Source organism: Penicillium atrosanguineum, assembly GCF_028827265.1.
Source record: "Penicillium atrosanguineum strain IBT 20685 chromosome Unknown utg000001l_segment0_segment0, whole genome shotgun sequence".
Lineage (NCBI taxonomy): Eukaryota > Fungi > Ascomycota > Eurotiomycetes > Eurotiales > Aspergillaceae > Penicillium > Penicillium atrosanguineum.
Window position 1 is genome coordinate 3,081,781 of NW_026623133.1, and position 24,484 is coordinate 3,106,264.

General features: G+C 51.1%; 9 protein-coding genes across 9 annotated transcripts; 5 read left to right on the forward strand and 4 right to left on the reverse strand.

Annotated features, from left to right (window-relative positions):
- Window positions 1-182: 182 nt before the first annotated feature.
- glpV (glycogen phosphorylase) lies at window positions 183-3,197 on the reverse strand (the record flags this gene model as incomplete). Its single annotated transcript, XM_056881252.1, has 8 exons — window positions 183-590; window positions 637-2,402; window positions 2,455-2,532; window positions 2,585-2,688; window positions 2,747-2,808; window positions 2,861-2,896; window positions 2,949-2,961; window positions 3,028-3,197. The coding sequence occupies 8 exons, from the start codon at window positions 3,195-3,197 to the stop codon at window positions 183-185; spliced, it is 2,637 nt and encodes an 878-aa protein (XP_056746490.1).
- A 3,545-nt stretch (window positions 3,198-6,742) lies between these two features.
- On the reverse strand, window positions 6,743-8,111 carry gpaB (guanine nucleotide-binding protein subunit alpha gpaB; the record flags this gene model as incomplete). The annotated part of the gene is made up of 6 exons (XM_056881253.1): window positions 6,743-6,842; window positions 6,902-7,140; window positions 7,195-7,324; window positions 7,376-7,504; window positions 7,558-7,903; window positions 7,985-8,111. The coding sequence occupies 6 exons, from the start codon at window positions 8,109-8,111 to the stop codon at window positions 6,743-6,745; spliced, it is 1,071 nt and encodes a 356-aa protein (XP_056746491.1).
- Window positions 8,112-10,280: 2,169 nt separating this feature from the next.
- Window positions 10,281-11,843, forward strand: sakA (mitogen-activated protein kinase HOG1; the record flags this gene model as incomplete). The annotated part of the gene is made up of 9 exons (XM_056881254.1): window positions 10,281-10,336; window positions 10,392-10,439; window positions 10,508-10,637; window positions 10,697-10,740; window positions 10,799-10,898; window positions 10,954-11,310; window positions 11,373-11,451; window positions 11,504-11,687; window positions 11,738-11,843. The coding sequence occupies 9 exons, from the start codon at window positions 10,281-10,283 to the stop codon at window positions 11,841-11,843; spliced, it is 1,104 nt and encodes a 367-aa protein (XP_056746492.1).
- A 491-nt stretch (window positions 11,844-12,334) lies between these two features.
- N7443_001199 (uncharacterized protein) lies at window positions 12,335-15,251 on the forward strand (the record flags this gene model as incomplete). The annotated part of the gene is made up of 10 exons (XM_056881255.1): window positions 12,335-12,390; window positions 12,461-12,565; window positions 12,631-12,873; window positions 13,006-13,033; window positions 13,092-13,152; window positions 13,205-13,284; window positions 13,335-13,506; window positions 13,559-13,599; window positions 13,655-13,792; window positions 13,857-15,251. The coding sequence occupies 10 exons, from the start codon at window positions 12,335-12,337 to the stop codon at window positions 15,249-15,251; spliced, it is 2,319 nt and encodes a 772-aa protein (XP_056746493.1).
- Window positions 15,252-15,921: 670 nt separating this feature from the next.
- Window positions 15,922-18,563, reverse strand: culA (cullin culA; the record flags this gene model as incomplete). The annotated part of the gene is made up of 4 exons (XM_056881256.1): window positions 15,922-16,110; window positions 16,165-18,249; window positions 18,393-18,462; window positions 18,514-18,563. 4 exons carry the CDS (start codon window positions 18,561-18,563, stop codon window positions 15,922-15,924), a joined length of 2,394 nt encoding a protein of 797 aa, XP_056746494.1.
- Window positions 18,564-19,374: 811 nt separating this feature from the next.
- N7443_001201 (cupin domain-containing protein) lies at window positions 19,375-19,905 on the forward strand (the record flags this gene model as incomplete). The annotated part of the gene is made up of 1 exon (XM_056881257.1): window positions 19,375-19,905. One exon carries the CDS (start codon window positions 19,375-19,377, stop codon window positions 19,903-19,905), a length of 531 nt encoding a protein of 176 aa, XP_056746495.1.
- Window positions 19,906-20,005: 100 nt separating this feature from the next.
- On the reverse strand, window positions 20,006-21,258 carry N7443_001202 (phospholipase D regulator; the record flags this gene model as incomplete). The annotated part of the gene is made up of 3 exons (XM_056881258.1): window positions 20,006-20,030; window positions 20,084-20,954; window positions 21,009-21,258. 3 exons carry the CDS (start codon window positions 21,256-21,258, stop codon window positions 20,006-20,008), a joined length of 1,146 nt encoding a protein of 381 aa, XP_056746496.1.
- A 395-nt stretch (window positions 21,259-21,653) lies between these two features.
- Window positions 21,654-22,603, forward strand: N7443_001203 (mitochondrial K+-H+ exchange-related family protein; the record flags this gene model as incomplete). Its single annotated transcript, XM_056881259.1, has 3 exons — window positions 21,654-22,090; window positions 22,152-22,207; window positions 22,263-22,603. The coding sequence occupies 3 exons, from the start codon at window positions 21,654-21,656 to the stop codon at window positions 22,601-22,603; spliced, it is 834 nt and encodes a 277-aa protein (XP_056746497.1).
- A 275-nt stretch (window positions 22,604-22,878) lies between these two features.
- On the forward strand, window positions 22,879-24,217 carry end3 (cytoskeletal adaptor protein SagA; the record flags this gene model as incomplete). Its single annotated transcript, XM_056881260.1, has 3 exons — window positions 22,879-23,118; window positions 23,182-23,416; window positions 23,481-24,217. The coding sequence occupies 3 exons, from the start codon at window positions 22,879-22,881 to the stop codon at window positions 24,215-24,217; spliced, it is 1,212 nt and encodes a 403-aa protein (XP_056746498.1).
- Between the last annotated feature and the right edge of the window lie 267 nt (window positions 24,218-24,484).

Consider the following 24,484-nt stretch of genomic DNA (forward strand, 5'->3'; position numbering starts at 1 on the left):
CTATTGATCAATTACGCAAGCTACGTACTCTAGATTCCATATGGTGCGACGAGTTCAGATCGTGTTGATTGACTAAGACTTATGCCGTCTGGTTAGGATGCAGATGAAAGAAGGACCAAAACACAAAGCAGGAAAGTTCAAAGACGGTGTGAAAAGTGAAATTGTAGAACGGGCATTCGGCCTCAATCCTTGACCACAAGAGGCTCAACGTTCCAGATACTATCGGCATATTCGTTGATCACGCGGTCAGTGGAGAAGAAGCCCATGCGCGCCACACTCGTGATCGACTTGGCCAGCCACGCTTCCTTGTTCTTGAAGGCTTCATCAACCATACCGTGGGTGGTGATGTAGGAGTTAAAGTCATCAGAGACGAGATAGTAATCACCGTGTTCTTCGATGGAGGCAGTCAGGGCGGAGAAGTCCGCCGCATCGCCAAACATGTTACCCTTGATCGCGGTGAAGACCTTTTCCAGTTGCGGATCAAGCTTGAAAGAGCCATAAAAGTGTCGGTGGCGGAGTTCCTCGACGTCTTCTGCGAGGTTACCAAAGAGGAAGATGTTGCTCTCGCCGATTTCGCGGGTGATTTCGATCTAGAAATGTGTTAGACTGATCATGACATGACTGGGGCTGACTCACGTTGGCACCGTCGCAAGTTCCGATGATCAGACCTCCGTTCATCACAAACTTCATGTTGCTTGTCCCACTGCCCTCGGTACCAGCGGTAGAGATGTGCTCGCTGATGTCCGACGCCGGGCAAATGATCTCGGCTTTGCTGACATTGTAGTCCTCGATGAAGATAACCTTGAGGAGGTTGCCAACATCTGGGTCCTTGTTCACAACATCTGCAACCTTGTTGATGAGATGGATGATCGTCTTGGCCATCCAGTAACCAGGTGCAGCTTTACCGCCGAAGATCGAAACTCGTGGGACGACCTTCTTCTTCTCTTCGGCCGACATAGCCTTGATAGAGAGATATCGATGGATGACACCAAAAATATTGAGCTGCTGGCGCTTGTATTCATGAATACGCTTGACTTGGACATCGAACAGAGAGTTAGGATCCACCGCGTGGCCTGTGGTTCTCTTGATGAACTTGGCAAGACGCAATTTGTTCATGGTCTTGATATGAGCCCACTCGTCGCGGAAGTCCTTGTCGTCCACAAAGGCCTCGAGCTTATCCAGAAGCGTCAGGTCAGTCAAGAACTCGTGACCACCCAGTTTCTCTGCAATTAGGGCAGAAAGCAACGGGTTGGCTTGGTGCAGCCATCTTCGGGGAGTGACGCCGTTGGTCACATTGGTGAAACGATCAGGCCCATAGATCTTTACAAAGTCTTTGAAGAGGGTTGTCTTGAGGAGATCCGAATGCAGCTCAGCAACGCCGTTCACTTTGTGAGATCCAATAATGGCAATATAGGCCATTCGCACCATCTTGGGGTGCGACTCCTCGATGATCGAGACGCGGGACAGCAATTCCCGATCCTGGGGGAACCGCTTCTCAACTGACTGCAAGAATAACAGGTTGATGTCATAAATGATCTGCAGGTGTCGGGGGAGTAGGTTCTGCATCAGGGGAACAGACCACTTCTCCAAGGCCTCGGGCAGCACAGTGTGATTGGTGTATCCGAATGTCTTGGTCACAATATTCCATGCCTCATCCCACTCAAGGCCTTCTTTGTCAAGCAAGATACGCTGTAGCTCAACGATGGCAAGGGTGGGATGGGTGTCATTCAGCTGAATGGCTACCTGGTCGGGGAATTCATTCCAAGCTCTCCGGGTCTTCTTGAATCGGCGCACGATATCAAACAAAGAGGCTGCGCACCAGAAGTACTGCTGCTTCAGTCGAAGCTCCTTGCCTCGCTCCAGGTTGTCATTGGGGTAGAGCACGGCTGAAATGGTTTCTGCCGTTTGTTGGTCTGCCACCGCGCTCTCGTAGTCCCCAGCGTTGAATTTCTGGAAATCAAATTCTCCGCTGCTGGCCTTGCTTGACCAAAGCCGGAGGTTGTTGGTGGTCTTGGTGCCATAACCAGGGATGGGCACATCATAGGCGACAGCTTGGACAATCTCTCCGTCTTCCCATGAGTGAGCAATCTTGCCTGTCTCGTCCTGGTAATTCTTTACGCGACCGTAAAATTGGATGTCAACGGTAATCTCGTGTCGAGGGAACTCCCACGGATTGTTGTCAAGCCAGTAGTCTGGAACTTCCATTTGGTAGCCATTGACAATCTCCTGCTTGAAAATTCCGTAGCGGTAGCGGAGTCCGTAACCCCAAGCTGGATAGTTGAGTGTTGCCATGCTATCCAAGAAACAAGCGGCCAGACGTCCAAGGCCACCATTGCCCAGCGCGGCGTCATGCTCCTGTTCGACAACATCCTCAACACGGAAACCGAGGTCATGCAGGCCATCTAATCCGTGGTCAGTCCAGGGCTGAAGAAAACTAGTGAAAGAAAGCAGTACCTCGGGCAGCATCTTTCATGCCCACGTTGAGCATAGCATTGTCCAGAGCGCGACCCATCAAAAACTCAAGAGAGAGATCTACCACGCATTAGCTCTCGGTAAGTGGAAACTGACAGCAACCCGAACATACAGTAGACGCGCTTCTGATCGGTGAATGTCTGGCGCTGCTGAGTTTTGTTCCATTCGATAATCAACCGGTCTCGGAACGCGAGGGCCGTACCCGAGTACGCCGCACTGTATAGCTTTGTGAGTATCTTGGTCCCAGGCGTGCTGAGTGAGAATGGGTACTCACTGCTCATCGCAATTGTACATAGATCGAGCAAGTGTGGTCTCAATGTGGCGCACGAGCTCTTTCTGCGGATACTGTCAGCTTGTACCCAAGTAGTGATCAAGTCTCCGGACCAACCTCGAATTCTTCCTTGTTGCCAAACTCGGAAACAGACTGAAGGTCTATGTTAGTTTCGGTCGCAGCTGTTCAATGAAGAGTAACGTACGTATTTCCGCCATCTATAGTATCCCGTCCCGAATTAGCGTCGGCTCAAGCAAGAAGATGGGGATCAGTTCCAGACTCACGCTTCTCTCAGCGGCTCAGGAATGCTCGCTTCCACATTCTTGATCTCCGCGGGTCCCAAGCCAGTGAAGGTACGTTTGTGCTTGGGCCGGCTGAATCCTGGACCAACCGGACCTTGGAGGTCGGCGATGGGGGCACCAACGGACGGTTTGCGTTCTCGGCGTTCAGACATGGTTGGCAGTAGAGGATTAGGAGAAGTAGAAGACAAAGTCAAAGGAAGAGGGGAGAGCTGCAAGACCTGGTGACACCAGGCGGGGCTCTCGGAAGCTCAGAGGAAAAGAGCAACGACGTAGGAGAGTGCAGGGTGCGACATCCCATCCGAGCGAACATCGCCCAATCCGGCCAACTTATCTCACCTTTGGGCCCCTCGGGTTACCACGTTCCTCATTTTGCCATGGGTGGCATGATCATGCAATTCGGTTAGGAACTATAGAGAGCCCTGGTGGGGAAGCCTGGATCTTGATCGGCGCTCGGCCCAGTACTCCGCATTGTCCGTGCACGGCTTCTTGATTCGCTACTGCCATTGGCTTGGACGTTTGTCCGTATCTTATTCGCGGGGTTTGAGCTGGGATGACAGCTTCTCATCCTCAACCCTTACATGATTAACCGTGATTTGGCCCCAATTGATCCAGACTTAGCTGCATATCCATCAATCAATCACGCGGTAAGGCTCTAGGAGGGAGGACTGCCGGCGGGGGCCGAACCGAGGGGCGGTACAGATGAGCGGTTCTTTCCAATATCCTGTACCTGGCAGAGAGAGGTGCCTTTTTAGATAAACCAGGATAGCTTCGGGTATGCTGACGGCCTTGCCATGAATGGGAAGAACCCAATTTTGCACTTGAACCACCGGATACGCCCGCTCACCCTGTCGCAATGCACCACTGAGAGCATAAAATCAAATTAATATCTATGAGCTACTGCAATCATATCATCATACGATTCGAAAGATCAACTGACGCGTAAGAGCGAATTTGCCGCCACCTTTGGGAGCCGGAAGCCAGCTACGCTAGGCAGCCACTGACGAAAGAGCCCCTCCCAATCAGGAAAGGCGTCGAGAGAAGACCAAAGAGGGAAATAACGGGATAAACATACAAGCAAGTCCAATTCTTCGAAGGTTCCAGATCAGCCGGCGGGACGAGGAGTTCAAAGCTATTGCCTACATGACTGTCACGCCCGTAGACGAGTATTCCATCGGCGTAGATGACATTAGAGTGGTCGCTCAACGCATACGGATCCAGTCGGTTCGAGACGAGAGATCGTTCTGCAATTTATGCCATCAAACTCCAGAAACCATACTGTGCCTGCGTCGGCTTGCTTGTAAATTTGAAGATATACGCTTCTTTAGGGCCAATGTTAAGTGTCTGTCCACCATCACGACTGTTACATAATGGATACAGGGCTTCGGACTGAGTGAGGTCAAGGTAGCCCGCGGCATACCGCGAATTGGCGCGTTAGACGGTTAGTTCTGTGGTCGCCTTGGCCTTGGCTTATTAGCTGGAACCCAGGCGTGGCCTACGTTCTGCTGGTTCTGTAGCTGGGTTGAGGCATTTGTCGTGCTTTGCTGGGATGATAAGTATGCGTGGGTGAGATTTTGGTCATTTGGGGGCTGTATATGGTGCTTGGTGGAGGTTGTTTCCAGCTTCTTCGAGCAATGAGGCTCGCTTTTAGGGAGTCTGTGATGTTGCACGGTGAGTGATTAGAGGCAATTCAGTTTGTTAGTTGCATAATCCTTTCGGCGGATTGGGACTGGCTTTGATGAATCGAATGCCACTTTTGTTCTGGAGGGCTCGCATATTTTGTAGGTCTTCTGTTGTTGCGTTGACGGCGTATTGTGGTAGGGATATCTCATGTACCGTTAGAGAGTTGACATAGCTATCCATACCGTGGCATCCCCCCCCCCCCCCGACGCAGCTTCTTTTCTTTTCTTATCTGGCTACAAGTTGCTGGAAGTACTAGATACTCGGCCTCCCAAAGTCGCCTGGTCCTGACACGACATGCTTCATCTATAGCTAGCAGGACGTGGCGAAAGACTACCGGCTCCGAGAATGGAATACACCACCCACTTTGGTAGCGATATATGTACACCACGTGGAGAGATTCGCTTTAGATATCTGCGGCAGACCAGTGGAAAATCCAAAGAGGCCGAGAAGTCGTTATTTACGCTGATACCTATCTGGCTACACTATATCAACAGTTTGCCCCGAGGTTTACTGGTACAATGCCATACTGGCAAGAAACCAATTCAAGTTACTGTATATCTTGACATATTCTTATAGCTCCCGATACTGATAAGTGAGGACTTTGAACAGCTTTCGAAAGTCATACTAAAAAGCTATCGAAAGACATACCGTTAGAGTAAATTCGGTGGCTTCCTCTGGACGGAACTGCGTTGAAGCATCAACCGCAGCTCTCATTGGACTCAAAGTAAATCACTGATGGACTGTTCATTCAAACCGCAACTCAATGCAATTACTGAAGGGCTCGTTTGCATTCAGAAAGTGTGTATGTAGCTCTCAAAACAATTACTAAAGGCAAGAGCCGAGGCACCCTGTCGGCTATACATGGTGACATCTGCAACGCAGCAAGAAGTCTGCATCTCCCAAAAATCGCCTGCAGCTCCACCATTCCCCACTCTCGGGACCGAGAAGTGGAAAAGATTCTTCAGGAAATTGACAGGCCGCGTCAGGGGTTCGGGCGCCGCCGAGTCTTTCCGCTCTTGCGTGCCGGCTAACCTTAATTCTGACGGACAAGTGCCGACAGCTACGCGAGATGCGTATTGACCAGACCAATTAAACACAGGAGGAAAGGCCTGTGCAGTTGACTCGATTTCTCAAAGCTAGACACCTAAGCGAGACCCGATAGTTGATAACCGTGCACGCCGGGGCTCGGCCTTGAAACAAAGCCCGGACATTGTTGGCATGTCTCCGCCAGTGGTCTATGCAAAGGGAAGCAAACTAGGCCAAAGTAACTTGCCGCTAGCAAGCGCATCGATAATACAGAAAATCACATGAATAAATAAATTTCTCGGTCCCCGTGGATTAAGCTCGTCCCGCCGGAGCATAGCATCACATGCATTGGGGCGCTCCAAGTAGCGTATCCAAAGAGATGTGGCGAAGGCAAAACATGGCCAGGGGTAAATCAAATCCGCCATAGTATGCATCAGAAAGTTGCAAAGAAAAACAGAAGCAGGATCCCAGAAGTGGACCGTTCATGATATATGAAATGGTTGATGACACAAAGGTTGAGGGTCAAGAGTGGTGCGCGCGCCTCACAATTGAAGTCCCAGTGACTTTTTTGAGGCTGAAAAATCCCTCCCTCGGGGTTGAATGCACAAAAGGAAATCCAAAAGCAATTACCAGCGATCCCTGTGCCCAAATTGCATTTGAGGTGGGTCGAGGAGATCCGCCCTGGAGAAAGAAGATTGGAGACCTCGCTGTAGATACCAAATAAGGGGTATCAACTAACCAGCGCCTGGGATATAGCCCGGGGGAGAAGAAAGGTCCGATAACGCCAGCAGCTAGACCTAAAGTAAGAAAAAAAGCGAGAGAAAAGAAGAAATGATGGGGTATGTTTGGTCGTGAAAGAGTAGATATAGTTTTCCTCGTTGAGAGGCAACGAGAATCAAAGGCACGGAGATGGTCCGCGGTGATTATGGAGGAGGTCGTGAAATGTAGGTTGATGTGCCCCCTGGGCGACGAGGTTCCAGGGTCTGTTGGCTTAAAGAATGCCCGAGTCTTTCAAGGCGTTCTGCAAGATGGTCTCTTTGACCGCCGCAAAGACAAGGCGAATATTTGTGGTATCGGTGGCTTGGGTGAGGCTACCAAGATCATTAGCACCCGGTGGCTTGAGTGTGCGCCTGAGCCCATGGATACTTACTGTGGGTAGAGATTCAGGTGTGCACGATTCACTTGGTTGAATCGCCAAAGAAGATACTTCGCTGCTCGGTTCACATCGTTACCGCCCGAGTAGTCTGGGAAGTAGTTGCTTAATGGGGACCGAGGGAGCTTTTGCCGGAAGAGATCGACCTTGTTCAAGAAGAGAATGATACTCGTCCTCATAAACCATCGAGAGTTGACCACAGAGTCGAAGAGAACTAAACTTTCCATCATGCGGTTCTACAGCACTGTCAGTATCAATTCACATGCTTGAGTCGCATAGGCCATCCTTACTTGATTACTTTCTTCCAGCAACATTTGGTCGTATTCACTCAAAGCCACACAGAAGATAATGGAGGTCACGTTCTCGAAGCAATGAATCCACTTCTTCCGCTCGCTGCGCTGGCCACCCACGTCAAACATGCTGTGAAATTTGTTAGCTTCATGGACTTGGAAGCCAGCTTGGGCTACTTACTGTATGCTCAATTGGCCCATTGTGAAACGTGTTTCGTATATACCAGTGGTCTTGGTTCGCGCGCGTAACACATCTGATACATTCGGTGTGTAGTCCGAAGACGTTATTCGCTTGGCTTCCTCGAAGAAACTGGTCACGGGTGAGTGCCACGGTCAGATAAATGCGAGAGAAGATGCGCTTACTATGGTGCTGAGTCCATCAAGTAAAACTCATTTTGGCGCTCTAGAACACTTGATGTGCAAGGGTCATTCCATAAATATGTGATCGCATCTCCTATTTTCGAATCCAACGGTGTATTGGGATCCGGGTCGACGTGATACTCTTCCAGGAACGTGATGTAGTCCTTGACCTTTTGGCTGGATGGTTCGAGTTCCAAAAGGCGATATCCTTCGATCAGAGCCTTGGCACAGTCGAGCAGGTTCTTAAAGACGGTCAGTCGGTACAGAGCCAGCTCCTCGACTGAGTAGCCATTTTGGTGAATAATCTTCATCTGCTTGACAATCGTGGACTTGCCACTCTCGCCGGAGCCTGCGGTAAGGTGTCAGTCATACCTCGGTCGCTGCGCACGAAGGAAAATAACATTCAAAAAGAGTCGCGCCGGGCACTCACCCAAGAGGAGGATCTTGCATTCCCTGCGTAACCGCCTAGAGTCTTCCTCGAGTTTCCGATCAATCATCTGACTTTTCTTCTTCTGTTCCGCGTCCCCCGCGGACTCGGAGCTAATACAACTCCCCATGGCTCAAGAATGTTCTTCAGCTTTCCCAGACCAGCAGGGAACGAGGGTTGAATTGAGAAGCGCAAAGGCGACAGGTGTCAGCCCAACGGGACGGCCGCAGCCTTTCGCTTGGTTGGAGAAACAGCCAACCGTCACGCACGGGATCAGAATCGGCGCAACCTGAACACGGAGGGGACTTGTTCACACTTGCGATCAGCAAGATCGCGAGGAATGGATTTCGGTGAAGGTTCAAGGCGGGGATAGAGGGGGGTTTCGAGCGGATGAAAGGGTGTCGGCGGGTTTGACGTTGAAGCGGGATCGTGACGAGCTGGCGAGACCGGAAGTTCGGGAGTGGAAATACCAGGGAGGTTCACGGTGGAGGAGGGTGCTAAAAGTGACAGGGGGAAAGGTGAAGCTGAAGAAGGAAGGTCAAGTCGGTACGACCATCGTCATGCTGGGGGAGTGGAGATGCCAGAAGGGTGATTACGGGGGTAAAAACCATGTACGGCTGAGCTTACATCGTGCCCGTAATTACCAGGGTACACGGCTATTTTTTCTTGCGATTTTTCTCTCTAAGCCTCTCCCGTCCTTGAACCTCGTTGGGGCCAAACCCGGGCTTTTCCTAATACTGCGACCTTAGGGGCCATGGCGGCGTCGGGCAATTCCCGCTTGACCCGGACAGCATGGAAGACATAGCCCTGGAGTCCCGGAGCCCGGAGGCTGGAGGCTGGAGCCTGGAGCCCTTCTGGGCTGCTATAGATAAATTATCTAGATCTATGATACCCTTACATTGAGTCTCACAATACATACCTAGGTAAGATCTCTACAGGAAACGAACGGTAAAGTAACCCACCGGAGCTCCGAAGTGGAGAGTCGTGACGCACATGGGGCCTCAGCGCCTGAGGCAGCAGGGTTCACGTGCCCTCCCCACGTTTCTTGCGTGGAGTGCATATGATACCGAGTCTCCCTGAATAGAGGAATACATAGACGGCTCTGGACTTGAAATGCGGTGTAGAAAATTCCTCGGATAAGAATCTGGGAGACGCGGTAAAGGGATTTGCAGGGATGTAGAGAATGACCCCGTAGATATATTTCCGAGATTCCAAGGTTTTCCCCCTCGACGCTAAATGGGTGCCCTACATAAATCTAGTAGCCCCTGGTATTTCCTGCTCACGTCTTCATTCTTCACTTTTCACTTTTCACTATATGAAATCCAGAAAGATGCCTAAGAAAAGCCTTTGTTCTGCAGTAGCGTGGCTCGCTTTGTTTCAGATGTCTCAGCTCGGTGCCGGGCGAACCACTGGTCGGGGTTCTTCTAGACAAATCTAAACCCCCGGTTCTTCGTATACCCCGTCCCTCAAGGTATTAAGCTATACGTATCACCATCTTTTAATGCCTCATACCGCTTACCTTGTCCCTGCTGAGCCTCCAGTGGAGAGATAGAGATCTTCCACGCGTGGAAGATCTCGGTCTAGACCGCATCTAGATCCTAGCCTGCACACAGAGCAGGTGTCGTATCAGGGCTTCCTTGGCTCGACCCAGTAAGGAGGAATGGCTACGCCTGCCCAGATAGGCCCGAGAGGTCAAAGTCCCTAATGGGGCAACGTGCCGCGAATGACAGCCGCACAACACAGCAGGCGGGTTGAGCCCGGGCTAAGCGCGATAATTCTCATCAAGTGCTGTCTTCAGCGATGGACTAGGTGGCATCAACTGCCCTTATTGTCTATGTTGTACAGCTAGGTATTGTATATAGTCCCTAGGATCCTATCCTGCTGAACGGAAGAACTCTGCCGTCAATGGACTCGGTCTAGACAAAGCCGCGTGATTGGTGGGGCGGACACCAGATCACGATGCTTCAGGGCCAGCCCAAGTGAGGAAGGGGTAATCGAAGAAATATTGCATCTAGAAGGTCAATCGTATCTATTACCCGAAGTCAAAGTAAAAACCAACCGAGCAGGGAGACTGGTCGAGGCCATGGAAGACAGGCACGAAGCACGAAACCCGTAGGAAGGGGCGCCTTAGTCAGCCTGCTCGGAAACCTGCCTGGCCCGTCGCGAACGTCATCGTCCTTGTTTTCTGCGCTTTTCACCGAAAGGCCCTTCCCCACGCGATATCCCCCTTTCCTAATACCACCGCGCTCTCTGAAAAAACTTCCTCTCTTTACCAGCGCGTTGCTTGCAATCCTTCACCATGGCGGAATTTGTGCGGTCCCAGATCTTCGGCACCACCTTCGAGATTACCAGCCGGTTCGCCTCACCCGTTGCCCCGCCATCGGTGCTTTTGCTAAGATTTGCTTTCTAGGTATTCGGACCTCCAGCCGGTGGGCATGGGAGCTTTTGGGCTCGTGTGGTATGTTTGATTATCAATATCGCGTTGCGACGACCCCCCCAAGACTAATCGGAGTGTACCACCGATAGCTCAGCGCGCGACCAATTGACCGGCCAGCCTGTGGCAGTCAAAAAGATCATGAAGCCCTTCAGCACACCGGTTCTGTCTAAGCGTACCTACCGAGAGCTGAAGCTGCTCAAGCATCTCCGACACGAGAACGTGGGTCTTCCCCGCTATCCGAGGGCTGCAATGCCTATATACTGAACTCCCCACTACAGATCATCAGCTTGAGCGATATCTTTATCTCGCCCCTCGAGGACATGTACGTCTCCCAAAGCCGCCGTCGAAACTGTCTTGCGACCTCTTACTTACCTCTGCAGCTACTTCGTGACCGAGCTCCTGGGCACCGACCTCCACCGTCTCTTGACTTCTCGCCCTCTCGAGAAGCAATTCATCCAGTACTTTCTTTACCAGATCCTGGTGAGTGAAATTGACAATAGGGCTAAAATTATACATTTTTACTGATGATGCGCAGCGTGGATTGAAATATGTCCACTCCGCCGGTGTGGTCCACCGTGACCTGAAGCCCAGCAACATCCTAATCAATGAAAATTGCGACTTGAAAATCTGCGATTTTGGTCTGGCGCGTATCCAGGACCCGCAGATGACCGGCTATGTGTCAACACGTTACTACCGGGCCCCCGAGATTATGCTCACGTGGCAAAAGTACGACGTGGAAGTGGACATCTGGAGTGCGGGCTGCATTTTCGCCGAGATGCTAGAGGGCAAGCCGCTCTTCCCCGGAAAGGACCACGTCAATCAATTTTCTATCATTACCGAGCTGCTGGGTACTCCCCCCGATGATGTGATCCAGACCATCTGCAGCGAAAACGTGAGCTTTATCCCCCATGTTAAACGAGTATGAGAAACTGGGCTAATCTCTGGTGTATCTAGACTCTGCGATTCGTCAAATCCCTCCCAAAGCGCGAGCGCCAATCCCTGGCTAATAAGTTCAAGGGTGCTGATGCGGATGGTACGTGATGCTCTGGGATTCCCACGAGTTCATGCTTGCTGACAATTCACAGCCATCGATCTTCTCGAGAAGATGCTTGTGTTCGACCCCAAGAAGCGAGTTCGCGCTGGTGAGGCGCTGGCCCACGAGTACCTTGCCCCCTACCACGACCCCACCGACGAGCCGGTCGCACAAGAGAAGTTCGACTGGTCCTTCAACGATGCTGATCTGCCCGTGGATACTTGGAAGATTATGATGTAGGTGCTTCGCAGAGTATTTGCTTGGAGATTTGCTTACAATTGACTAGGTACTCCGAGATTCTCGACTTCCACAACATCGACCAGGGTAACGAGGCTGGACAGGCTCTGGTCGAGGGCCCTGTGCAGGGAAACTACCCCCAGGCTTTCGCATAGGCTCTTAATCGCAAGCCCTTAATGAGTTCCTTTTCTTTACCTTTGTTTTCCGTTCTTCACGGACGTGAGGCCCGAGCCATATATCTACTGGGGAAATCTTCTGCAAACTTCGGCGTGTTTGTCTTTTTTGAGCTTTTTTTTATACGTTGGAAACAATTGTCCATAGTTTCATCGGCGTCGTTAAGAGTAGGCTGGTGAGGTGAAATCATACGAACTTGAGCAGTGTTGTATTCGGCACTAGTAACTACAGTATAAAGTAATCTTCGAATTTGAACCTGAGACCTGAGACCGGGGACGCGGGGCTCACACCGCCCGTAATCAACACGTGAGCGATAACATTATCGAATTCCCCTATGAGATCGCGAACCCCCCCCGATCGTGACCTTCTTATTACCTTACCTTCATGAGGACTGGAGCCTCTGGAGATCGTCCAAGTCCCTTGCATCGGCTCTGCCCCCTCGATCGAGCACTCTCCACCCCACACGATCGCCATGGCTGAACAAAACCACGATCCAATTGTGCTAGTGATTGATTTCCACCATGCACGGTGAGTATCCTAGACTCTACCCAAGACCAGCGCATCCCTGCAATCGGACGAGACTGACCGAATCATCCAGAGGCCCCGAGATCGAACACTGCATCGCCGACGAAGGATCAGACCCGGCTATCGAGAATGACTGGTCATTGCTACCGTTCATGGCCCTGTCCGACGGTGCACACCTGTATGAAACCGCTCGCGTTCGCATAGAAGCGCAGATAGACTGACTAGTACCACGCCATGCCTTAGTTCGACGGAGGAGTTCTCCTACTTCACGCTCCGTCGTAAGGAAACGTCCACAAGTCCGGCTACCTCCCTATTCGGCATTTCTTGCTCGCGCCAGCTCGATGCTAAGCTTTTGATCAATCGCCCGGCAGATGTGACTCGGTCTACGGTGCAGAAGGCTGTTGTGGTGGTTACGGATAGCCCCCAGCGGGTGGGACAACTACGTGAGAAGCTTTCCGTGGTGACCTCAGCATGGTTTGCTCAAAAGTATGTTCGATGATTATTTCATATCTGAGGAGTATTGTTTTTGTGGAAGAGATATGATCATGATATCGACCCATAGTGTGGTGTGTGCATACCCGAGGGAATAACTGGCTAACCTAAGACACGTTTTGGTAGGGACTTTTCTGATGTCGATATATTGAAGGTATGGTTATGCACGAGCATTTGGATAGAAAACTAGTCAGCTAATGTGTTTTCTTTAGAAATTTCGCGAGGGTCTGGTCATTAGTTTGCAGAACGATGGCCCAAAAGACCAGAATCTGGGTGAGTTCATCCAGTATCTGGTTTCCGACGGCTTTTACTGATATTGATACAGGTCTTTCTCTCCGAGAAATGATCCACGAATTCAAGCACCAGACGCTGGTTCTGGTCAAGGGCTTGTTGCTGCAGCCTAAGGTATGTTATGTTTTTTGCATACTTTCCGGTCTTCATACTAAATGTTATAGATGCTCTTTTTCGGCACTCGCTGTGAACGTTTATGCATGATTCAATTTTCGTTGATCTCCTTAATTCCGGGTCTCATCAACAGTCTGGAGGACTGTGCGGACCCAGCGTTTGACAATTTTGCACAGACCGTCGAGAAACCGACTTCGCTCAAGACGAGCGACCGGACATCCTGTATGATTCACCCGTGAGCTTGAATTGGAGGGGATTGTACTAATTAAATTAGTATTGGCATATATGGGTCTTCCATTGCAGATCTTTGGCAAGGTACGTGCGAATATACTCCTCCCATAAAAAGGTGAAATTCTTATCTCAGTATTAGGGAAGCATGTTTGGTCCCTATACCCCTCTCCAGCAACTGGATCTGCTAGCCGATGATGGCACAAAGTCGTACGTTGTGGGATCGACGAATTCCTTACTCCTGCAACAAAAGGATCGCTACAGCGACATTCTAATCAACGTGAGTAACCCAAACTACAATCGTACGAAAATTCAAGTCTGACCAGGCGGTCTATTACAAATAGCTTGATGATGACAGCATCAACATCTCATCGCCAGCCCTGCGCACGGCTTTGACTCTTTCTGTGTCTGACCGGCGCTGGATCGATCTCCTTACCCAGATCGTTAATGAAACATGGGATGAGGAGCACCCGTCACAACCCAAGACACTGGGCTTCATGGGCTCGGAAGAGTTTATTCGACTTCAGTTCGAGGAGTACTTGTTGGCACTGCTGTCTTCCATGAAGTATCACGAGGAACTCACTTCCTTCAACTCCGGCGATTCGCCTCACCGGAGCAGGGCGCAGTTGCAGAACTTCAATATCGAGGGTGATCCTGCGCTTGACTTCAACCCTGAATTTCTCACACAATGGCAGAAGACGTCGAACTACGCTCTTTTCTCAAAACTCACGTCGGATGCGCTCCTTTTCTCCATTACTGAGCCGAAGCACCCAAGTGCTGGTGGCTTGACGATGGACGACATCCAGCGACGAGTGTCTCAGCAAGTCGCAGACCTTCACCTTGACGAGCGAGTGCGTGAGGGCCGAGAGGCACTCAACCGCCATCTCAGCACCGGTCAAAAGAAATTCAGCGCCGCATTTAATAGTTTCTGGTCCGATATTGAGTCTATGCGCGAAGCCCAGCGCAAGCGCAACGAGGAAAAGGCCTCGGCCTCCCAGCGTACTTCTATGGACCAGACCCCTGCCTCCCCACCAGCGGCCTCCCCAGACCCTTCCACTGATGCCTCCGGTGCTTGGTTCGGACCTCGTCAAAAACCCTCTATCGACGTAGGCCAAGCACAAGCCTCGGTCAGCGCAGCCAGCCAAAAGGCCGGCGCATACTTCAGCTCATGGGGATCGTGGGCCAGCGAGAAGCGCCGCGAATGGCAAGACAAGCGCAGCTCCTCTCCCAGCCCAAACCCAGGCTTGACCGCTTCTCCATCCACACCAGCCCTGTCAGTAGTCACCGAGACTGTAGAGTCTGACCGTGGCCGCCGCCGTTCCATGCAACGGCGCAGCGAAGACGCAGAGGGTCTGTCGCGCAGCCTCAGCCGCCGAAAGAGATGGAGCAATATCATTCTTCGCCGCGACAGTGGCGAGTTTAGTCTCCCCAGCAACGGCTCAGAGGCTTCTGATGCTCCCTACCCAAAGTCTCCTCTGTCTCATGGCTTCCCAGCATACGGAACGGAAGCGCAGAAGAACACAGACCCCACATCGCAACCCGAGAAGTCATCTGAGACTGCTCCTGATACCGATGGGTTCAGCGCGGTGCCGCTCTCATCGGAGGAGGGTCTCCGAGTAGACCTCAACCCGGAAGAGAGCGCGTTCCAGGCCGCGCACGCCCACACTGCTGAAACGCACTCGGTGGAGGCTCCCAAGGAAACCAATGAGCCCAAGGAAGCCAAGGAAACCAGTGCATAGTGATCGCCGTGAGAACTACATATTAATTTTTCCATTACTACCCCTAGATACTTGGCATACAAGCGAGGCATACCCATTCGCAAGCCGCTGCATTTGTCCATACTCATGTCTGCATAGTTGTTTTTTTTTTATCATTCGCATGTGAATATACTTACCCGGGACTGTCTAAGCCAATGTAACTGGATCTATGTCCGTTTCGGATGATGGGTTTGATGGGTTTGATGGGCAAGATGATGAATCGTTACATTTTTGTGACCACGCATTCCCACATTGACCACTAGAGCTTCACGAGTATACGACTAGGCACCCATGGACCACTCGTCCTTGCTACTACTACGATTTTCTGATAAGGTAGAAAGGTACGAGAATACCGGGTTATCATTGATCTGTCGTCTCAACGCTATGATGAAAGATGGACTTTAAAATAAACATAATGCGACGATCTTGTGCTCCGAAGCTCCCTGTCATCCCAAACCATAGCCAAAGCTCCCCAGTCCATGTCAATCTTATCCGCAGCCTCTCTGCTCATGGCAGGAAAATGAGCCATGGGATAGAAGGACTGGTGGAAAAGAGCAAGGCAGAAACGAGAAAAAATGAAATGGAAAGGACTCAAGCAAGAGGATGTGATGATGCGATGAGAGTTGGAGGAAAGGAACGAGTGGGAGGTGTTTTAAGCAATGTAGGCAATTTCGTCCCCATCTAGACGCTCGATATAGTCCTTCTCCATGAGGGCTTCGATGTTCTTCTTGATGTCGGGGACCTTGGGCGGGAAGCGGGCCTTGACCTGCTGGATGACTTCCTGCACGAGTTGGACGTGCTTCATCTTCTTACGAGACTTCATGATGCGAACGATAGCAGACTAGTGGGCAAGGTTAGTAAACTAGAACTGTTGGAAGTGAAGAGGGATACATACCTGGAGCAACAGCTTCCGGTCCTCTTCTATCGTTTTGTGTGTATCGTCCGATTCTACCTTCTGCTCGGACTTGATCTGAATATTGAGGTTGACCTTGACCTTCTTGTTCTTGAAGTTGTAGTTCAAGCCGAATGAGGTGGATGGCTCAGGCTTGCCGCCCTCAGGGTTTGGCAGCAGCACCTTCGCCTTCAAGAGGATGGCAAGATTGGGGTCTAGGATTTCAGAAGCAAGGTTGGTGGCCTTCTGGATATCAGAATACCCCAGTGTGTCGGTCTCATTGAACAGAAGCAAGATGCCCATCTGGAAAGTCGACACTTGGAATGTATATGGCACCTTGGTGTTTTTAATGTAGTTTGCCTTCACTTCACCCTTACACAGCTGCCACAGCCACGTTAGCTTACGGCCACTGTGCTTGTCAAAGTAGAACTTCTGAAAGCGTTCGGCGGTTTTGTTAATCTCTGGCGGCGCGGTGAAATTTGTGGTTGGTGGGTTGAGGGGCCACATTCCAGTGCCCAGGATCTGGAAGTGTGCATCGACCATTCTCTTCCGGTCATCATCATCCAGGACCTTATCTTGGTAGTCCTTGTAGTTGGCGTTAAGGTCCTTTGAGATCTGAATATCCTGGAACATGCGCTGCAATTTATTGGTGTATTCGAAACCGCAAGCCTCCTTCAGCTTGCTGATCATAGAAGTCTCCGCATCATCAGACACTGAACTGACATGCACCAGTCGCTTCGCAAGCATCTTTGAGTAGAACTTTTGGAAGACGTCCTTGTCCTCAATGTACTTGAAGACAGTCATGATCTGCACCAGCATCTCCTCGAGTTCGGACTCTTCAGCAGCTTTAGAGCCCTTTTTGAGCAAGGAATCGGTATACTTGGCCAGAAGCTCAGGGGACTTGGTCGTGGTCGTCTTGCAGATGCGGTTGCGGTTGACAAACTCGCGACAGGCATTGTCGAGAGAACGCACAAACTCAGACTCGCCATTGAAAGCATCGTCGACAAGGTTCTGGTACCGGGTGTGGACCTGGAGTAAGGCATCGACGTACAGCTTGGGCTCGAAGTTTTCGCCTTCTGATGCAACTTTCTCAACGGCAGCCAAGCCGGCCCTCCTCACATGGTTCTCAAAAGTGGTACGCAATGGATCTAGCCCTTCCTTGATGCGCGACAGAAGTCGGTACATGCGCGCAAGGTCCTCCTGACGCTCATTGTCCAATAAGACTTGGAACTCATCGCGAAGCAGGGTGGAGTGAGCCGTGACAAGAACATCCAAGCAAGTATCCGTGAGGCTTTTGGTGACATCCGGATGAAGATACAGACCCACACGAGCCTTCTCCTCATCGAGTCGAGCCTCTGCCTTCTTCATGTATTCCACCACACTGTTCTCTGCCACAAACTGCCGGGACTCGTTTTCGTAGTATGTCTTGGTCGCGACAATGAACGGCCGCTGGAAGTACTGGCGGTAAACCTCCAATGTCGACTTCTTGCTATCGTTTTCGTCCAAGCCCAAAGATACAAAAGAATCAACGATGCTCTTGATTTGAGACTGCTCGATAGTTTCACCATTTCGTTGCTTTTCAACCAAGTTCAGCACGGCGTCCATCACCTTGCCATGGACGTTCTCGAAGAAGTCGTCCTTCCACTTTACCAGGTGGAGAGTGTAGACATCATACACGTTCTTCTTGCCCTCGTCAATCTCGCGTTTAACCCAGTGACGATTGAGATAACTGAACAGATGGTTCACGTATTTGGCGGCGGTGGTGTAACGGGTCCACTCGCGAATGTAGAATGCTAGTAGAGCTTCATCGGTGTGACCCTGGGATTCCCTGTGTACCGCACTCAGGTGACGTGAGAGGTATTCGCCCAGTAATTTGTAGAGTTCCTCGCCAAGTAGGTGCGCTGATGATATTTGATCTCTGATTAGTTTGCCATTCTGCTCGGTGAAAATGCTTTCACTTGGGGTTGAAAAGGGGGTTCCAGTAGGGGACGCAGAGAGAGACGAACCTCCGCGGTGAGCTTGCAGGCCTTGGTTGCTGGCGACGGCCTTTTGTGACGTGCAGAAGTTGTGGACGGCCCTATGGATGAGCTATAAGCGGATGACCGTTACATAATCGGAGGTCAAACAAACGTGTAAAGAGCCATATACTAAAAACAGAGCAGACGTCAGTTTCTGGCGTATTTTGGAGAAAAAGCGTGCTTCAGGTGCAGCTGCCGCCATTTGTCACTCACAGTCTTCATGTCAACTCCCTCGTCAAGCTTCAGCATGACGCTATCAATACCCGACTCCAAGAACGACCATCTGCGCCGGCGTCAGTCCAACTGCCCAGTATTTACCCATCCAATAACTCACGTTTCTGTCAGGTCATCCTTGTGAGGAGTCTGTGGGACCGCAGGCGGCATGATGTCAAGGGGCGAAGACGAAGTAAGGCGGAAAATGGAAGGCGTGAGATTTCTAGCTAGAGAAAGCCGACAGTCAGCGAGATTCATCGAAGGGAGAGGGCCATCCTCGTCATTACCAAAGGTCACGTACTTCCGCGATTCTCCTAGGCCGGAGATAAGTGCGCCACAAGTCACGCCCAGAGATAGGCAGTGAGATACCCGTGTCTCGGTGGGCAAAGGAACACCCCGGAAAGAAACAGAGACGAGAAGACGATGCCCGGAAGAGGAGAAGCGAGAGTGTAGAGATCAGGCAGGTGTGGCGGCAAGATGAGGCTGAGAGAAGGGCGAGCGTGGGGATGGCCGATTGCAGAAAGCGGTGAGGGTATCCGACTTGTCGAGAATGCCGCGTTTTTTGTTCAAAGTTTCTCGTGATTATACATAGTTAACTTCCAAGCCTGTTTGGATTGTTTTCTTCGCATTTGATTTTTGCTCATATTTGAGCTAGCTCTTAATCTCTATCCATTTAATCACATCTATATGGCTGAAAAAATATGTTCCAAAATGGTCATCCGCTAGTTTCACAATACTTCATGAACCTTCCCACAACATCATCTAGGGAATACCTAGCATGTCTGCAGAAAAGAGCTCCAAGGTAAATACCGCTTCAAGAAGTTGCTACTGATGGAAGATCGTTTTCAGTCAAGTATAGGGGGTGTGTGTGGTGTACACCGATGTGCACCAAACCTTGAGAAGCATCTAGATCCAAAATGACGTCATTACGTGTGTTGTCGTACGAATCACTCTGTAAACTCCCAGCATGCTCTCAACAACCATGGCCTTCAATTCCGCAGATGATATCCAAGTGACTTGTCGTCAGATTCCCTCGTGGCATCTGATTCCAAACACTTCAATCCGATCAAAACCCCTCATGATATACCATGGCGCCTTCGACGCCACAGCCGCGGAGCTCACGCGCCGCCTGGAATCGATTGGGGAAGTCATCCCTCAATGGACTTTTACCATGTATAGGGAGACCCATTTCCATTCCACCACACACGAGGTTCTAGGTGTCGTTGCAGGACGCGCACGCCTGTGCTTCGGAGGTGAAGAGAACCCCGAGCGGTTCGAGCCGACGGTTCAGCGCGGTGACTTGATCATCGTGCCTGCTGGGGTGGGGCACCGCCTTTTGGAAGACGAGGGAGATGTGCCGTTCAAAATGGTTGGGTCATACCCTCCGCAGAAAGAGTGGGACATGTGTTATGGACGGCCAGGCGAAGAAGCAAAAGTGCAGGGCATTCAGAAATTAGAGTGGTTCCACCAAGACCCTCTGTATGGAGAAGATGGCCCTGCTCTGCATGTGTAGAAAATTGTCTATAAACCCACATATGACTCGGCAAAAAGGAGAGTACAAGTTTGCGAACCGAAAGGAATTAGTATTCCGAGAAGGAAGCAACCCATTGATATCACCGCTGCACTCTCTCGACAAGTCTGTAATGATATTAGTCAGGTCCATTATTATACTATTTTATGCAGTGACATACCGTAGAACACTGAGCGCAAATGTCATGAGCCAGCCGAGGAGAGCAATCAAGAGAACAGACGCGAGGGCCTTTTGTCGCCCACAGATGGCGTTATTTTGAGGATTGATTTTGGAGTTGATATCTGCCTCGGTACAGGAGCCCGTCACATTCGATAAAGAATCGAAGGCCAGACTAAGATTGGCGGAGTCGAAGACAATGAAGAACAAGTCGAGCAGAATCAGCCGAGCTTTAGCTGACGGAGATCGTAGGCCTAGTGGCTTCGACGTATACTCATCGAATGTGATGTAGAGGAGGTAGACCAGGGCTACGGCGTCGACAATGATTGCCATAAGCGCGGACGGACCTTCACTGCGATCCCCCTTGCTAGCCATATGCTGAATTGATCCACCTAGAGCCAGGGCCGAGAGTGAGAAGCTCCAAACTGTCATGCGCAGAATCAACGGCACAATGGGGCTTCTAAGCAACTGGCTGTGGAAGCGTTTGAACCAGATTTCTCGGCGTCCGTGATTGTGTAATGGGTACTCCGGACTATCTCCTTCAAGAAGGTTGCCTCGCCATAGCCCCGAGTAATCTCCAAGGTTGTCGTTCATCCATTCTGGCGTAACCTCTTTGATCTCCCCTTCAGATCCTCGGGGATACTGGATAGTGCGCGAAAATGTCTTCCAGCGGGATTCACGGGCCTGCGAAGGTGTCCGGCTTCCATCGAAAAGAGCCCGCTCTCCCCAGAGAGAATATTCTTGCCGGGAGGTTATATGAGGAGCATAATTATGTTGAGCCACACGTGCATCGTTTGGTTCGGAGGGTAATAGGCGGTCGCTAGCTTGAGCTTCTTCTCCGTCGTCTGCAGCCGCTTCAACCGATCGAATCCAAGCTATAGATTGTGTCAGCAAAGTATGAGCCCCCGGCAAAAGAGCTTTTCACATACGGGGCAGCGTTCTCAGAGTAAAGTGCTGCGATTTGGCAGGCTCTGCGTGTGGCTGGCGATCTGGTGTTCGTGGTGCTGTGGCTGGTGAATCGGCATGTGCGTTGCGGAGGGCGCCGGCTTGCGTGTCAACAGTCAAATGGTTTGAATGTAGAGTCGATGATTCAAAGCCCGAGGGCACCTTTTCAGACAAGGTTTCGTTGAAAATTCGCCCTGTACCGCTGTCGGGCTGAAAGCTGTTCGTCGCATCCATGGCAAGCAAGGGTAGTGAGCGCTGGCTGGAGGAGTCAATTCGAAATGCGCATCACCTGGGGACGAAGATCTTGAAGGGTTGAGGCCAGACAAGAGCCCAATTCCAAGCACGAAGCAAGGAAACCCGAAACTGACGGGTCAAAAGCAGAAAGTGGAGAGAAGAGATGATGGGTCCAAGGTTATCTCCGGCCCAAAACGAGGTTCGCCCAGGCGCGGAATGACGTCTCCCCCTGCTTACCATCTCTGCCCGTGTTCCATCCTGTGCCTCCCTTTCGATAAACCCCACAACACTCGGTACTTTGGGCTCCGGGCTCCATGCTGCGCATCTTACATTTCATCTCGTATCCTCTGCGATAGTCAGTCTTTTCAAACACGTTCCAACCTGACCCCGCGGCGATGCGCCTCTTCCTGATCCCCATCTCGACTCGACGGGCGTTAATCTACGCCCGACCTCTCCGAAAAGACATCCCGAAAGAGCTATCACTACTCGACCGAGCTACAAGCAAGGCGGCTCAGACCTGGGCGGGCTGGGAAGAAGCCGAATCGGGCTGGAAGAAGCACCTGGTGACATGGGGTAATCGAGTCCAGCAGCGGATTCCCTTTGAAGAATGGGGTCTCAAGAGTATACCGTCGCTCGCTTCGCAGCAGCGGATCGATGAAGATCATGGCAAGAAGAAGATTGAGGTGCTCTTCCCAGGAAATTCCGTGCGACTGGAGAAGATTCCGACCATATTGCGCGCTATTGCTACAGACCGACAAGAATTCCATCGAAAGAAGATGCTGTGGAGTTTCGGGTTTGCGCCCATCACAGCACCTCTGGGTCTAATCCCAATGTATGCTCTTGCGGCATTGTTGAGCCCTTTGCAGATTCATTTACTGACGAGCATTCTGCAGTGTCCCTAACATTCCATTTTTCTACCTGGTCTATCGAGGCTGGTCGCATTGGCGAGGTTAGTCAATATTCATTCATGGGACTAGCTTGAGGTGCTAATGATCAATTGCCAGCTTTGAATGGCTCGCGACACCTCGAGTTTCTGGTAGAGAAGGATCTTCTGAAGCCTACTTCCCTGCCGGCTTTAGAGCAACTATATGCCAAAAGGGCATCTCGCACACTTGACAATGCCCCCATTGATACCCCAGCTTCAGAAATGGTCAATATGTTTGAACAGAGCGAGGACCGTGTGCTCTTAAAGATGTCCGACGCCAAGAAGCTTGCCACAATACTGGATGCTCCTGAGCTGGCATTGGAGGCTGAGCGCGCCATCGTTCAAATCAGTGAGCAGCTCCAGGCTCAAAAAGAGAAAGAAAAGGAAGCGAATTCTTCAGACGAAAAGAAGAACTTATAAGATATCGTGGTCTTGGAGAAGAAAGCTGATAGAATGTATCCTACTACAACTTCACTCAACCAACAGTTGATGTACCATAGCCTCATATGTTGGCAGAACCATATTCAATAGATATTTGTGTTTAAAAAAATAGACTGGCCTTGTAATAATATGAAGTATACAAATTGGGGTAAACAACGATGACCTCAGGTCCCCTGAAAGCGGACAGCGGGTAAATCTGACCTCGCCCCAACTCTCCAACCTCTCCACCTTCATCACAACCCCCCAATCCCACCATGTCCGCCAAAAAGATCGAGCAATGGGAGATCGAGCGCTACTGGGAAATCTTCGCCTCGCTAGCAAACGGCCAGCAGTACCTGAACAGCTCCCAAGCCGCCTCCGTGCTGCGCAATAGTCGACTCCGCGATGATCAACTCGAGAAGGTCTGGGACATTGCGGATGTTGATGGCGATGGTGAGCTTGATTTCGAAGAGTTCTGCGTCGCCATGCGCCTAGTATTCGATCTCGTCAATGGCGTATGTATACCCCTCCAAATATTGGAACGATCCAAGATCAGGGCCTGACGTTGCGGAACACAGGAACTACAAGACGTCCCATCCGTCTTGCCAGACTGGCTGGTTCCAGAGTCAAAGTCACATCTCGTTCACGCGACGCGCGCGTTGACCGGTGGTTCGGAGAAATTCGAGCGGATAGAAGATGAGGACGATACCCTCGGGCTGAAGGACGGCTTTGATTGGTATATGAAGCCCGCCGATAAGTCCAAGTACGAAGAAATCTACAGCTCTAGCCGTGACCACCGTGGCCAAATTACCTGTCAGTCGCCTCGCCCAACGAATTTCCGTGATCCCGAAGCAAGCAGCTAACCTTCAAGCTCCAGTCCAATCCCTACAACCCCTCTACGAATCCCTCGACGTCCCCGACACCGACATCCGCTCCGCATGGAACCTGGTCAACCCCTCCGCCGGCCAGGCCATCAACAAAGATGCTACCCTAGCATTCCTGCATATTCTCAATTACCGCCATGAAGGCTTCCGCATTCCGCGCACCATCCCCGCATCGCTGCGTTCCTCATTCGAGAGTAACCAGATCGACTACCAAATTGATAACGCTCCCGCACAGCGCTACGGTGCGGACGGAAACCAAGAGACACGAACGGGCCGCAAGGCCAAGTTCGGCGACACATATCTTAGCCGCCTCGGGGTTGGCGGCAAAGGCTCGTACCAGCCCAAGGGAACCGATTTCGGCGAGACAATCCAGGATGAAGAATGGGAAAAGGTCCGTCTGCGTCGGGAGCTGGCGGAGATTGAGACGAAGCTTCATTCTGCAAGAGACGCTTCGGAGAACCGGCGTGATGGTCCTCGCAACGATGGTCGTCCTAATTGGGTTCTCATTAAGAAGGAGACGCTGCAGTTGTTGGAATATAAGGAGCGGGAGCTTCGTGAATTGCGAGAGGGTGTGGGCCGCTCGAAGGATGGACAGGACCTGGAGCGTGCGAGGGAGGACGTTAAGACCGTTGGCGATCAAGTTGAGGGCTTGAAGAATCATCTAGCCCAGCGCAAGGGTGTTCTTGCGGACTTGCGCTCGGAGATCGAAGACGAGCGAGCTCGACGGTGAGCGCGGATGTTGATTAATTGTCGGATCTATCCTGTGTCCGTTTGTACAGCCATGTCCCTGGCACGGAGCTCGCAGGCGCATAATGGAATCCTATTTTTGCATTGACTAGTATGCAGTTCTAGCAAATTAACACCCACGTAATGCAGGTATCTAAACTGCTCGATGCCCAAAGAGCCGAGAGCACGCAAATTCATCCAGAACATCTAGATCTCCCATGAAATGATCTAAACACCCCAAGGTCGGTGGTCAACGCCAGATCACAAATAT